At 36.6% G+C, this 14,233-nt stretch overlaps 2 protein-coding genes and 1 long non-coding RNA gene across 7 annotated transcripts; 2 read left to right on the top strand and 1 right to left on the bottom strand.

Annotated features, from left to right (window-relative positions):
- The first annotated feature begins 635 nt into the window (after window positions 1-635).
- LOC107023653 (ABC transporter C family member 10-like) lies at window positions 636-8,624 on the top strand. 4 transcript variants are annotated; one of them, XM_027917452.1, is made up of 12 exons: window positions 640-1,140; window positions 2,671-4,714; window positions 4,866-5,186; window positions 5,257-5,343; window positions 5,595-6,137; window positions 6,244-6,408; window positions 6,514-6,808; window positions 6,935-7,149; window positions 7,223-7,528; window positions 7,623-7,686; window positions 7,754-7,993; window positions 8,098-8,624. In XM_027917452.1, the coding sequence occupies exons 1-12, from the start codon at window positions 752-754 to the stop codon at window positions 8,208-8,210; spliced, it is 4,782 nt and encodes a 1,593-aa protein (XP_027773253.1). In that variant the 5' UTR covers window positions 640-751; the 3' UTR covers window positions 8,211-8,624. The 4 variants fall into 4 exon arrangements, with proteins under 4 accessions (XP_027773255.1, XP_027773253.1, XP_027773252.1 ...); XM_027917451.1 differs by having other exon boundaries at window positions 5,550-6,137; XM_027917453.1 differs by lacking the exon at window positions 640-1,140 and adding an exon at window positions 1,194-2,539 and having other exon boundaries at window positions 5,550-6,137.
- Window positions 8,625-9,040: 416 nt separating this feature from the next.
- LOC107021797 (G-type lectin S-receptor-like serine/threonine-protein kinase At5g24080) lies at window positions 9,041-13,042 on the bottom strand. Of its 2 annotated transcripts, none has more exons than XM_015222507.2 (5): window positions 12,537-13,042; window positions 10,565-11,919; window positions 10,259-10,439; window positions 9,688-10,141; window positions 9,041-9,598 (listed from the first exon to the last, which is right to left on the bottom strand). In XM_015222507.2, the coding sequence occupies exons 1-5, from the start codon at window positions 12,788-12,790 to the stop codon at window positions 9,260-9,262; spliced, it is 2,583 nt and encodes an 860-aa protein (XP_015077993.1). In that variant the 5' UTR covers window positions 12,791-13,042; the 3' UTR covers window positions 9,041-9,259. The 2 variants fall into 2 exon arrangements, with proteins under 2 accessions (XP_015077993.1, XP_027773256.1); XM_027917455.1 differs by having other exon boundaries at window positions 10,565-11,962; window positions 12,537-12,795.
- LOC114077508 lies at window positions 11,881-12,595 on the top strand. The gene is made up of 3 exons (XR_003578748.1): window positions 11,881-11,995; window positions 12,301-12,381; window positions 12,484-12,595. It is a non-coding gene; the product is annotated as an uncharacterized LOC114077508 (long non-coding RNA).
- Window positions 13,043-14,233: the final 1,191 nt, after the last annotated feature.

Below are 14,233 nucleotides of genomic sequence, written 5' to 3'. Positions count from 1 at the left end.
TCACAAAGTTCAGAGACTCAATTTCAGTAAAAGGTCTTTGACGGTCCGTCGTGGCTACGACGGTCCGTACTGCAGTTCCGTCGTGAAGTTCAGAGAGTTGATCCCAGTACCCAGATTTTCAGAGTTTAAGTGTTTTGGAACGATGACCCACGACGGTCCGTCGTGACCATGACGGTACGTCGACTGTTCCGTCGACTCAGCCAGTTTCTATCAAAATAATCTTGCTGCTCGAATCGACTAAACAGGTCGTTACAATTTTGAACCCACAGGTGGATGACAAGGGTATTTTGGAGCCAATAGGTGGATGAAAATGACATTTTGAAGCCAATAGGTGGATGAATGATAATTTTGTACCATTTTCAATATTTTAAAGATATTTTAGATCCGTATTATAAATGAATATATCATTAAGTAGTACTCTCTCTCTTTTCCTAGTTACTTATTCACAATTTTACCTAAAAACTTTTCTTAAAAATTCAAAACTTTTAATCCCTCTGCTTCACAATTAATAGGAGTACTAAATACTTCTTTTTTTTTTGGGAGCTCAAATTTTCTTGGGCTACAATGTTTTAATAGGTAGAGTCACCGACCCGAAATGCGAAGTACATTATAGTTTCCAGCTGTACACGGACTTTTCAAATCCCACGAGTTTTTTCTTTTTCCTTTATATTCGGAGAGAAGTTCTACTGGTTTTTCTACTACTAGTAAGTATTTTATAGTATCTTCTTCTCTAAGAAATTGAAAAAAAAACATGGCGAACTACAGATTGAGATCAGTGAAAAATGCTTCTAGAAAACAGATACACATTGGCAAATCAAAGGCAAATTACTCAATGATTTTCTGCAAGAAACATCCAAAGCATCGACAGTCTTCAGGAGTTTGCTCTGTTTGCTTAACAGAAAAACTCTCTCCGCTTTCAGCAAGTAATACTGGTACTGTTACTTGTTGGGTTCATCATAGAATGGCTTCTCTCTTGAAGGGTATTAGGTCCCTCGCCGCTTGTATTATGAGACAAAGAGGGGCAGATCATGAAAGAGGGTTTTTCCATAGATTGTTGCATTCAAGAAGAAGAAACAAGAAAGATTCAGAGTGTTTGGTACATGGGAGAGAGGTTCAAAACAAAATTCGGGATCGCAAATGGTCTTTTCCCCATTTCAAATTTGACTTGCTGTACTACAAGATATGAGATTCCCTTTTTCAGTAGAATTACTCTATTCGTTTATTTGATCGTTGATTGTTTACTCATTGGATTGATATGTATATTGATGAGTTTTTTTTCTCTGTTTGATGATTCTTTTCCCATAGAGTCGGGTCCTTAAATTACTTTATATTTTAATTCTATGAAAAATGTGTATATAGTTTAAAAGGTGTAGGTTAAACAGAAAATCCCAGATCCGATTTTGGTGTTTATGATGAACTAGAATGGGGAAAATAGGAAGACGTAAAGACAAATAACAGAAAAGAGAATATTCGTCCGGGACATTAGCAATGCTTGTTCGCTGCTAACCGCTAATTAACCAAATATCACCTTCACAATATCCCAAGAAAATCATACAAGTTATTCTACTATTTGCACAACATTTTGTCAATCATCAAAACGCAATAAAATTACGAATAACAAGTTATTTGCCTTACTTGATAAGGAGTAGATAGATTGTTTTTGTTTTGACAGTATCTCGGGGACTCCAATAACTTGTTTTTGTCTTCCTCTGGTTAATCCTTTTCTTTGACTCTGCAATTACGTTGTTGCACGGTATCCTGTTTAATTAATTAAGAACACTTGCATGTCCATGGATTAAACATTTTATTTCCTACCTCCAAGTTGTAATTAATTGCCTTTGAATTTGTTCATTTTTTTTTTGTCTAATGCTCCAGAGTGTTGTATCTGTTATTTATGTTGTTTCTTGGTTGTTAATTGGATTTTAATTTACTCTTCCCAGTTGAATTTCCATTTTATATATATCGATAGTGAGGAATCGGGATTTTCAAGAGTCAAACTATACAAAAAAAACACGAAAAAGTATATATATATATATATTTTTTTTTTTTTTCTTTACCTGTGTAGTTAGTTTTATTTTTTGGCAAAGACACTCCCTGGATCCCGAGTACCTTGTGACGTGTGAATACATTCATGTATAAGTCCTTAAACTAATTAAACACCGATTTAACTTATCTAAATAATTTATACACCATCAGTGGATGTTATAACCAAGTGTTGCTGGTCAGTCACCTTATGTTAAGGTCGCAGGCCAATAGTCGTAGTATTACTCTTGGGGTTTCTTGTTCTTTGATTTATGTATTATTACGTTGCAGTTATTGTTCTTTTTTCTCATTCAGAATGCTTTGTCGTGCTATGTCTAAAATTTTTTCAGGGCTTCTTTACTTCTGTTCATTTTTTTCCTGACTGCTTCGCATGCTTGTCCTAGAGCAGAGGGTTTATAAAAAACCTCTGTACCTCCCAAGGTAGGGGTAAGATCTTAGATCTGCATACACAGTTACACAGTACCAGCCCCAGACCTTACTTGTGGGATCACATTTGGTATGTTGTTATTGTGTTATTCTAGAATATCTCTTCTTTAGTATATATGATTGATATTGGTAAACATACTTGGCATCATGAGTAAATTGCCTTTTCACTTGAGTCTATACAAATGAAAGTGAAATTTGCAGGGAGAAAGAATTGGACAAAGAAATGAAGGATATCTGGACTGTGTTTTGTGGGGCACCTGGTTGTTCGGACGATAATGGGAAGTTCTGCTATACTGATTTTGGGTCGATGACAGATCCTTCATCATGTATCAATCATGTGTTGATAATTTGTTGTGATGTTATACTTCTGCTCATCTTCTTATACAATCTGTTTTCGAAGACATCCTTAAGAACTACCAATATTCCAGCTCGTTTTCAGGGGTTTTCGCGTTTGCAGTTGATTTCTGCCATTTTTAATGGCTTCCTAGGATTGTCATATTTGGCATTTGGCATTTGGATTTTAGAAGATAAGGTTATGAAAACCCACAGTTCATTACATCTACACTGGTGGTTATTAATCATGTTTCACGGAACGACATGGTTATTAGTAAGTTGTACCACAAGTCTTCGAGGAAAATATTTCTCAAGAACCCCCCTGAAGATTTTGTCAATTTTTGCTTTTATCTTTGCTGGGGTTTCTTGCGGTTTCTCTCTTTTTGCTGCCATTCTTGTCAAAAGGGCATCATTGAATATAGCTTTAGATATATTATCTTCTTTAGGAGCATGTTTATTGTTGTTATGCACCTATAAAGAGCTAAAGGAGGAAGATCCCATTGGAAATGACCTTTATGCTCCCTTAAATGGAATTAGTAAAAGTAATTCAGTTAGTTCCGTCACTCCATTTGCTAAGGCTGGAATCTTGAGTAAAATATCATTTTGGTGGTTGAATCCGCTGATGAAGAAGGGGAAGAAAAAAACTCTTCAAGATGAGGACATACCTAGATTGCGTGAGTCCGATTGTGCAGAATCGTGTTACTTAATATTTGAGGAGCTATTGAACAAACAGAAACAAGTTGATCCCACTTCCCAGCCATCAGTTTTGAAGACAATTTTCATAAGTCACCGTATAGAAATTATTGTTTCAGGATTCTTCGCACTGCTGAAAGTAGTCACTGTGTCAGCAGGCCCTTTGCTTCTTAATGCCTTTATTCAGGTTGCTGAAGGAAATGCAAGTTTCAGAAATGAGGGGCTTTTCTTGGCCATTCTGCTTTTCATTTCAAAGAGCTTGGAATCCTTAGCACAAAGACAGTGGTATTTCAGGTGCAGACTAATTGGTCTTAAAGTGAGGTCTTTACTTACAGCTGCTATTTATAGGAAGCAAATTAGATTATCTAATGCCTCCAAGCTGATGCATTCCAGTGGTGAGATTATGAACTATGTTACAGTGGATGCTTATCGTATTGGAGAGTTTCCTTTTTGGCTGCATCAAACCTGGACAACATCTGTCCAGCTCTGCCTTGTACTTATAATTCTCTTTCACGTTGTTGGTGTAGCAACTATTGCATCCTTGGTAGTGATTATACTCACTGTGCTTTGCAATACTCCCCTTGCAATGTTACAGCATAAGTTCCAGACCAAGTTAATGGTTGCACAAGATGATAGGCTAAAAGCTATTTCTGAGGCTCTTGTTAGTATGAAGGTTCTAAGATTATATGCATGGGAAGCCCATTTCAAAAATGTTATCCAAATTTTGAGGCAAGTAGAAGAAAAGTGGTTATCAGCTGTTCAGTTGCGTAGATCATATAATAGCTTCCTTTTCTGGTCATCTCCTGTTTTGGTTTCTGCTGCTACTTTTGGGACTTGTTATTTCCTTGGTATTCCACTAAATGCGAGCAACGTTTTTACCTTTGTAGCAACTTTACGCCTGGTTCAGGAGCCTGTTAGAACAGCTCCGGACGTTATTGGTGTGGTAATTCAAGCAAAGGTCTCCTTTGAGAGGATTGTCAAGTTCCTTGAGGCATCTGAGCTGGAAATGAGACAAGAACACATCAGAAGCACAGATCATACTGTACTCATCAAATCTGCTAATCTTTCATGGGAAGAGAACCCATCGCGACCAACACTCAGAAACATTAATCTGGAGGTTAAACCAGGTGAGAAGGTTGCTATATGTGGGGAAGTGGGCTCAGGAAAGTCATCTCTTCTATCAGCAATTCTGGGAGAGGTTCCAAGTATACAAGGAACAGTAAGTTGTAATGGTTGGTTCCTTCTTTCCTAGTGGGTTAGGTAATAAGAAGCAGGATTAAAGTTTAGCATAATGATGATATCGGTTTTACCAAAGTTCAAGAAAAAATCAGTATCTATGACTGATCCTCAATATTATCTGTTATCTGCAGGTTCAAGTATATGGAACAACTGCCTACGTCTCTCAATCAGCATGGATTCAGACAGGGACAATACAAGAGAATATATTGTTCGGTTCTCCATTGGATAGCCAGAGATACCAGCAAACCTTGGAGAAGTGTTCACTGTTAAAAGATCTCGAGATACTACCTTATGGTGATCTCACAGAAATAGGAGAAAGAGGAGTCAATCTTAGTGGTGGACAAAAGCAGAGAATTCAACTTGCTCGTGCTTTGTATCATGATGCGGATATATATCTCTTGGATGATCCCTTTAGTGCTGTAGATGCCCATACCTCGACAAGCCTCTTCAACGTGAGCATTTCTTTAGTGATGTGATTCTTGTCGTTTCTTTCCATTTGCAAGCTCAATTGATCCTATGCAGGAATACATCATGGGAGCTCTTTCCGGGAAGACTATCTTACTTGTGACTCATCAAGTTGATTTTCTTCCTGCATTCGATTTGGTTCTGGTGAGTTTTATCCATGCAGTTCTCTCTCCAATTTGACTTTTCTCACTTCCTCTCTCGTCTCTCTGTTATTATAGTGTGTCTCCTCTGGTTGAATTGATCTTTTGAAATTATGTGTGAAATCATCATGCTTGTATTCAATAGAAAACCAAATCTTTTTATATGTTCACATGAAATTGTTGCATATATATATCTACTTCGGTTTGCAGTTAATGTCAGATGGAGAAATTTTACGCTCAGCTTCATATGATCAGTTATTGGCCTCGAGCAAAGAATTTCAAAACTTGGTTAATGCACACAAAGAGACTGCTGGTTCAGAAAGGGTTTCGGAGGCTTTTTATTCACCAAGAAGTGATACTTGTTCAAGAGAAATTAAAAATAAAGATAGTGGTGAACAACCAAAAACCTCTGGAGGAGATCAGTTGATCAAGCAAGAGGAGAGGGAAGTTGGAGACACTGGATTTAAGTCTTATGTTCAGTATTTGAATCAAAATAAAGGATACTTGTTCTTTGCCATAGCTGTTGTTTCGCAACTTGCGTTTGTGGCCAGTCAGATATTACAGAACTCCTGGATGGCTGCAAATGTTGAAAATCCTGAAGTTAGCACTTTGAGACTGATTTCAGTTTACTTGCTAATTGGATTTGTATCCACACTATTTTTGCTCTCTAGATCTCTATCAACTGTTCTTTTGGGTTTGCAATCTTCAAAGTCCTTGTTCTCACAGCTACTAAATTCTCTCTTCCGTGCACCTATGTCATTTTATGATTCCACACCTTTGGGAAGGATACTAAGCAGGGTAATTATCTCGAACGTGGCAATTGAGAGAAAAATGATATTTATTAAGTATTTTCATGTAGCTAAACATTTTTCCTACATTTTCATTTCTCGTCCCATTATTGCAGGTCTCATCAGATTTGAGTATAGTTGATCTTGACGTCCCATTCTACTTGATTTTTGCGGTTGCATCTACCACAAACTTTTATTCTAATTTTACAGTACTAGGTGTTGTTACTTGGCAAGTTTTGTTTGTCTCCATCCCTGTGGTTTATGTGGCCATTCTCTTACAGGTACTAGTTATATTAGGGGAATAAGGAAGTTTGATTCTGTGTTTCCAGCTGACAAACTGATAAATCATGAATTAGTATTTTTTTGGTTCCTAATTTTTTCCACAGAGATACTACTTTGCATCTGCCAAAGAGTTGATGCGGATCAATGGAACTACCAAATCATTTGTGGCCAACCATCTTGCTGAAGCCATTGCTGGAGCTGTGACTATAAGGGCATTCAAGGAGGAAGAGAGATTTTTCGTGAAAACGTTTGAACTAATTGATATAAATGCCAGTCCTTTCTTCCACAATTTTGCAGCAAATGAGTGGCTGATTCAACGTCTGGAAACTATTAGTGCAATTGTTCTTGCTTCCGCAGCACTTTGCATGGTTTTACTTCCTCCTGGGACTTTCAGCTCTGGCACGTTAATCAACTAATTATATGCTTGGAATCGGAAAGAATATCTCATATTTCTGTTTTTTGTTTACCTTTGATCATTATGTGATACACAATTTACTTCCTTAATACCTGTTAATATTATTGCAGGATTTATTGGGATGGCTTTATCTTATGGTCTTTCCCTAAACATAACCCTTGTTTCTTCCATTCAATATCAATGCACTTTGGTGAACTATATCATTTCTGTGGAAAGACTTAACCAGTATATGCATATACCAAGTGAAGCTCCTGAAATTTTAAAAGAGAACCGTCCCCCAGTCAATTGGCCTTCGAGGGGTAAAGTTGAAATTCATGATTTGCAGGTAACTTCATCATCTGCCCTAATTTTCAATCTTTTGGGATGTTAAACATACTAATGAGCATGCCTCAAAGTAGATAAGATATTGGAAGGATTCCAGACTTGTTCTTAGGGGGATCAACTGTACATTTGAAGGAGGTCATAAAGTTGGTATTGTTGGACGAACTGCCAGTGGGAAGAGTACACTCATTAGTGCACTATTCCGACTAGTGGAGCCTGCAGGTGGAAGGATTGTGGTTGATGGAGTAGACATTTGTAAAATTGGTCTTCATGATTTGAGGTCCCGTTTCGGGGTAATACCTCAGGATCCTACTCTTTTCAATGGAACAGTGAGATGCAATTTAGATCCCCTATGTCAGCATACTGACCAGGAAATTTGGGAGGTAGTGTACTTGGCCACTGTTTTTTAGCATCAGTTGATAAATAGCATAGCTTTTTTCTAATTATTTATTATCATTTTTATCTTCATTGTCAAAGGTTCTTGGGAAATGTCAGCTACAAGAGGCAGTTAAGGAAAAAGATAAAGGGCTTGATTCCTTGGGTAATCTTTTGAACATGTCAGGTTGTTTTATACCAGTGGGTTGTTATTGACCATATACTCATTTCAGTTGTAGAAGACGGGTCAAACTGGAGCATGGGGCAGCGACAGCTGTTCTGTTTGGGGCGTGCTCTTTTGAGGAAAAGCAAGATATTGGTGCTTGATGAAGCGACAGCATCAATTGACAATGCCACCGATATGATATTGCAGAAAACTATCAGGACGGAATTTGCTAACTGTACTGTAATTACAGTTGCCCATAGAATACCAACAGTAATGGATTGTACAATGGTTCTGGCCATTAGTGACGGTAGGATCTATCTGTTTACTTTTGAATACTCACTTAATAGTTCAGAGAATATGTTAATCTCAAAATGTTATCCTCATGACTTGCTTTTGGTTGCTATAATACAGGAAAACTAGAGGAGTATGATAAACCTATGAATCTGATGAAGAATGAAGGTTCACTCTTTGGGAAGCTCGTGAAGGAGTACTGGTCTCGTTATCACTCACCGCAATCACATTGAAGCAAAGTGCAGATCCGCAATACATTCTGAGGTGCATCAAACTTCACATCTGTTGCCTAATTGCTACCTCAATCAGTCCATTGAGGGGAAGCATTGAACTCAATGGTGGTTTATTTTGATGTAGATCAAGATTAGGAATCTGGCAAGATTGTGTACCTCAACTATTCCACTGGCTAGGTGAAAGAAATCGGATCTTTCTCTAAATGTTAGTGCATAACTTGCTGTAGGCTGTTAACACCACGAAGGTTCAGTATGCAGTGAGCTAACCAACTGCAGCTTAGAAGCTTTAGCCTACCAATTTTCTTGATTTTAACAGGTTTTATTTAGGCATGCTAGCAAAGTCTTTTTTCAGGGTCATAAATGTACAATCTTCCTGTATTATGAATGAAATTCTTTACACCTTCCAATCTTCAATTTAGTTGCTGTTAAACACACAAAAATCACCTCTAATCCTTTCTTTTACATTGCTCACTAAACACTCATTTTGCTAATCCTCAGTAATACACTATAAAATCTTCAACTGTGAAACAACTTCAAATTTGCTCCTAAATTTGATTAGGATTCAGCTGGTAATTTCAGTTGGGAAGTCCTATATTGGGAGTAAAGCGTTCTCTAACAAAGGCAACTCCCAACAGGGTTCTAACGTGAGTAATGTGTTCTCTATAACAAAGGCAACTCCCAGCAGGCTCTAACCCTCTGGTTAAATATAATCACTACTTACTAGCTGTTGTTGGATGGTTTGGAAGTCTGATATGATCTGATTACGGTTGTTTACATTAGTAGTATAAAAGAAACCGAAAAAGAGATAGAAAGGATCTATACAGAGGAAATGGTGGAGATATCTGAGAGACTAGAGAATTGAGTGAAATTAAACAATAAAGCAAGACAGTGAGTTCTTGCAATGTGTATGGTGTTGTAGCAACACATGATACAAAAGTGGTCGTGTTCCCTTCTTTTTCTGGGACTTCTTTTGGGAGACAGGGAATGAATAATCAATGATGATATGATTGCTTAATCCTAGGGAAAACTGTGTTCGATTTCATCTTCAACTATCTAGGTGACATACTGGAGTGACTGCATGTAGCATAAGATGATGGATGAGTAGCAATGGAGAAGGAACTGTACTGATTGAGTTCCCTCTTCATTGCCTTGTATACTTGATCTAAGCCTTCCTCTATCAACTCCAAAACTGTCTGTGGCATTGGTGGCATATTCATGTCAACTGATCCTTCCAACATCTTCACCACTTCTCCCATGGAAGGCCTGTTTGACACTTCATCCTGAATACACCAGAAGGCAACCATCAGTGCTCTCGTTACCTCTTTTTCTTCTACTGCTCCTCCAAGTCGCCTATCTACAACTTTTACGGGTGTTCCACTTGTCATCTCCTGAAATAAAAGAAAAGAAAAATAGTGAAGAGAACATGTACCAGAAAGGAGGGAACACTATGAATATAAGTAGAGGATTCCATGTGTACCTTGTAAGCCCATCCAGGATAAAAGAAGTCATCTGCATCACAAGTCATATCAAGATTTCTCCGACCACCAATAATCTCTAGAAGAAGCATGCCATAGCTGTAAACATCAGCTTTTACAGTGATAGGTCGATTGCTGACCCACTCGGGGGCTAAATAACCTCTCGTTCCTCGGATCATTGTGACAACATGAGAGTGCTCTCTTCCCATTAACTTAGCTAGTCCAAAATCAGATACTTTAGGGCAGAAATTCTCATCCAGAAGTATGTTTTCTGGTTTGATGTCACAATGTATTATTCTGTTCCTACATTGCTCATGAAAATAGGCTATCCCTTGTGCAGTGCCAACTGCTATGCGGAAACGTGACGCCCAATCCAGTAGTCTATTTCTTGTACTTAATGAATGAAATATCCACTTGTCTAATGAACCATTTTTCATGTACTCATAAACTAGTAGCCTGCCAAAGAGTGAAAATTTTAGTGAAAGTTGTGCTAGTCCTTGACTGTGATTCTACAATTATACATACTTCCCAATCTATACATCACAAATTACAGTGAAGAAAAGTTAAACTTACCGTTGGGTTCCCTCAGAACAGTATCCGCATAGACGAACCAAGTTCAGATGATGCATAGAGCCAATGGTTTTGACCTCTGTTATAAATTCCTTCTCCCCATGAGGTGAAACTTTATCAAGTTTCTTTACTGCAATCAATTTTGCATCCTTTAAACTTCCTTTATACACACTTCCAAATCCACCTGTCAAAGCAGCAATGTTACTGATCATATTCTTACCTTATTTGAAACAGACCAGTTTTCTGTGCTAGGGTTTCTATAGTCGAGAGGTTAGAAGCATAAAAGTAATAAAAATTCCATATATTTACCTGTTCCAAGTAACTCGGAAAAATTGTTAGTCCAACATTGCAGGTCGCGGTAGCTGAAGCTAATTGGAGCTCCAGACAACAGCAAAGAGCCCTCAAGTGCCCTTCTCATAGATCTTCTCCTATGGATATTGATATACAATAAGCAACAGAGAAGCAAAATGAGAAGAGTCATACTCAGGACTATAGGAAGTACCAAAACCTTATCGTGCCTAGTCTTCGACTCATCTGATGAATTCCCAGGTTTTCCAGATACCGTGGCATTGGCCTCAACCTTCACAAATAAAGTCGAAACAGGATCCTCAAATCCACCAAATGCCAAGCTCCTGAGTAACCAACAATAAGCCTTTTCCTCACTAAGTCCATAAACAGAAGCAACACAATCACAGTTTGATAAGCAAGCATCACCACATTTGGACAGAGTCCCTTTATCACTATAATTTCCTATGACAGATGATTCTGAGAAATAGTAATTTGTTTTCTGAACCGTAGAAATCTTGAACTTGGACATCAAGTTTTCATGCTGAGGTCCACATTTCCCTGTCACTGAAAAATTTCCCAAACATGAAACATCATTTCCCTCCGTAGAAGTCCCTGGCAAACATGTGCAAGAAGCATTTGTTTTGCTTCTATCTAAATTACATATCCCATTGCCACAAACTCCAGAAATATCACATGGATTAGACACAGCTGCCCACTCTGGAACCCATTGCCTTGATCCATTCACATCATTATCCCATCGATACAAACGTAAATTTCCATAAACCTCAAGGGTTAATCGACGAAGAATAGATGGAGCATTGGAATTCGTTTGATTTACAGCCGATGATAGTCCTCCATTATCTCCATCATTTTTATATACATAAACTGCTCCATCTGAAGATGAGCCATAAACTATACCAAAGCTTCCTGCTTTATCCAATACAGCAGTAACATCTCCAGTCACATTTGATATTTCAGGCCCTGACCAATAAGAAAAATTGCTGTAAAATTCAGGCGATGAATCGTAGGAGTTGGGGACATTATAGGTCAATGCAAGGCTTAGTGAAGTGGGCTGCTGCAACATTTTTAAAGTGTAGTAACGACCATGAGAAGGTGATTTTGAAGATGTTAATTCTAGTAATACTGTTAAGGATTGACCAGGCAAGAGAGTATCAGATGGATGTGAAAAGCTTTGCCATGCAATAGTACTTAGGTTGGTGCTGTAGAGAATGAAGTTTCCATTTTCAGACATGACAGCCAACTCAACGCCTGCTTCCGAGGTGTTTGATGCCCACACTGTGGTGTCTCCATCCATCAATATGAGATTTCCTGTGGTGTCAAACTCCAAGATTGCATCTTTGCTGACTGGGGAATTTCTATTTAGAGGATTGACACAAAATGGCCAAAAAGTTATATTACCTGCAAAATCTTTATTAAAAACTAGAGGTGGAGGTATATTTTCTTCTTTGTTCCTTCTCTAAAATCAGACCTAACAATTCTTATCTATAATTCCGTACTTACATCTACCTCCTGAACATTTTCAAGAACTTGTCTTTCACCATAAAATCTCAAATCTTGTTCTTTGAAAGAAAAAAGCAACCTCTAAAGCTGGAACGGATTTCGTGTGTTTGAAAAGTTAATGAAGAAAGCTACAGTTTGATCATACAACTTTTCCTCCTACTAATATATGCAGATCTAGAATTTCACGTATATATCTATGTTCTGTGTCTGAAAATATAAAGCTTATATCAATAAAGATATTACTACCTAACAAAACCTTATAAGCAAGAGCGGAGCTAGGAGGACACAAGGGAGGTTCATGCAAACTGCCTTAGATGGTAAATTACACTACATATACAAAGTCAATTTTTTTTTTAGGTATATATAGCAAATATTAAATCTCTGTGTTATTCATTTCTGTATATTTTGAATCTCTTTAGTGAAAACTCAGACTCCACCACTACGCACAGACAACTTAAACAGTTTCACTTACATATTAGGAGACCAAACAAGTGTTCTGTCTCCTGGTATTTGTGCAAACCAAATTGCCAACTGATATTGATCATTAGAGTCCACTGCAGGAGTGAAGCCAAAAGCAAAAGTTCCATTGTCAGAAAACCATGCTTGGTTCTCTTTAGCTAACAATCTTGAACCCAAAATAACACTGCCATAAACTACACAGACATGAAGTTCTGCTACAAACAGTAACAGCAGAGCCAAAACAGAGGAAATGAAACAGAGAGCCATATGTTGCAAATATGGAAATAGGATTATGTTTCAAGAAAATCAACTTGACAATTTAATGGACTACAAATTTTCAAATTTTGAAGTTTCAAGTATGTGGGGAAGTAAAGAAGTTGAGAACAAGGTGGTTGGTGAGTGAAGGTGAACTAAAAAGTTGACAAATGATCAAATTATTAGAGTTAGTCGGTTCTGCCATTTGGCGGCACGTGTCTTGTTCAATTTCTTTGTTGTTTTCATACTATAAAAGGATTGAAAATAACTGAATTTGTCCAGCTGGACTGATGTTATTTCTTTTATTTCACACTTTGCCAGATTGGTGTTCTGAGTAAACTCAAATTTCATCTCGTATATACTTCAGCTTTTGAGTATATGTATTTAGATATTTTAATTTATTTTTATTATGTTAACTAGATTTAGGAACGTGCGTTGCACGTTTATCCCAAGATACTTCATAGGAATTTTGTATCGTCAAATTTATCATTGTTTCGATAGAAACTACATATATCTTTCTAGTAAAAATATTATATCTTTAATTATAAAGTGACTAAAAGTGCATAAAGTAAAAAAAATAAATAACTATCACACAAATTCAATATTCCAATGAAGATATTAAAATACAACATGATAGGTTAATGTATACAAAGCAACAGGCCATAGTAAATTATCAATAATAATAACACAACAATAGAAAGTACGTTGTACAATAACAACAAGTACGTTGTACAATAACAACAAGCATGAAACATAAATGTTAAACTAAATAAATAAAAAGAGACGAGAAAAGAGAGCATAGATATTTTCTCATTTTTTTTTCAATTGGTTTAAATTTATATATTATTGTGTGAAATGTCACTATTTATTATTGGATAGCATTGAGAAATACAAAGAGTTGTCATAAATAAATATTAATCCATTTGAGATTATCGATGAGATTTGAGAGTAATGAATATAATTAGTGAGAGTTACATACATTTACAAGTTGATGGTAAGTTATGTATACTAATATGACGATTTACTATTTAATATTAATATTTAATTTATTAAACAATTTATAAAATTTAAATGTACTATGTAAACAAAACTGTAATCTAAGAATAAAATATATAAAAGAATTCAAATATACTAAATCTGTAATGGAAAATCATTATGACTAAGTATTAAAAAATTCATACGAAAATACACCATTCAATCAAATACATTCTTAAAATAAAATTACAAATAAAAAAAAATCAAATATGGGAGCAAGTTTAGCATAAGGCTACCAATGAAAATGCAAATTGATAACGTAAATTGAAGACATTCCTTTCCCTATTTTTAAGACATTCCTTTCCCTATTTTTATTGGTAATGCAAATTGAAAAAAAGCTATAGTAATAAACATTCACCCTTTGACCATAAAAAAAAGTTAAAAGTTTTGGAAGACAAGTTAACGAAAGCGACATTCAAC

Source organism: Solanum pennellii, chromosome 6 (genome assembly GCF_001406875.1).
Source record: "Solanum pennellii chromosome 6, SPENNV200".
Taxonomy (NCBI): Eukaryota; Viridiplantae; Streptophyta; class Magnoliopsida; order Solanales; family Solanaceae; genus Solanum; species Solanum pennellii.
Note: the sequence above shows the minus strand (reverse complement) of the source record. Positions and strands in the feature narration are given on the sequence as shown.

Excerpts from the sequence above, each read along its gene's own strand:
- LOC107023653 (XM_027917451.1), top strand. The coding sequence starts at position 752 with ATGGCGAACTACAGATTGAGATCAGTGAAAAATGCTTCTAGAAAACAG. Across the intron at positions 1,141-2,670 it reads AAAATTCGGGATCGCAAATG|GGAGAAAGAATTGGACAAAG; the intron begins GTCTTTTCCCCA and ends TGAAATTTGCAG. Across the intron at positions 7,150-7,222 it reads TTGAAATTCATGATTTGCAG|ATAAGATATTGGAAGGATTC; the intron begins GTAACTTCATCA and ends GCCTCAAAGTAG.
- LOC107021797 (XM_015222507.2), bottom strand. The coding sequence starts at position 12,790 with ATGGCTCTCTGTTTCATTTCCTCTGTTTTGGCTCTGCTGTTACTGTTT. Across the intron at positions 10,440-10,564 it reads TTCCGAGTTACTTGGAACAG|GTGGATTTGGAAGTGTGTAT; the intron begins GTAAATATATGG and ends CTGCTTTGACAG. Across the intron at positions 10,142-10,258 it reads TGTTCTGAGGGAACCCAACG|GCTACTAGTTTATGAGTACA; the intron begins GTAAGTTTAACT and ends ACTCTTTGGCAG.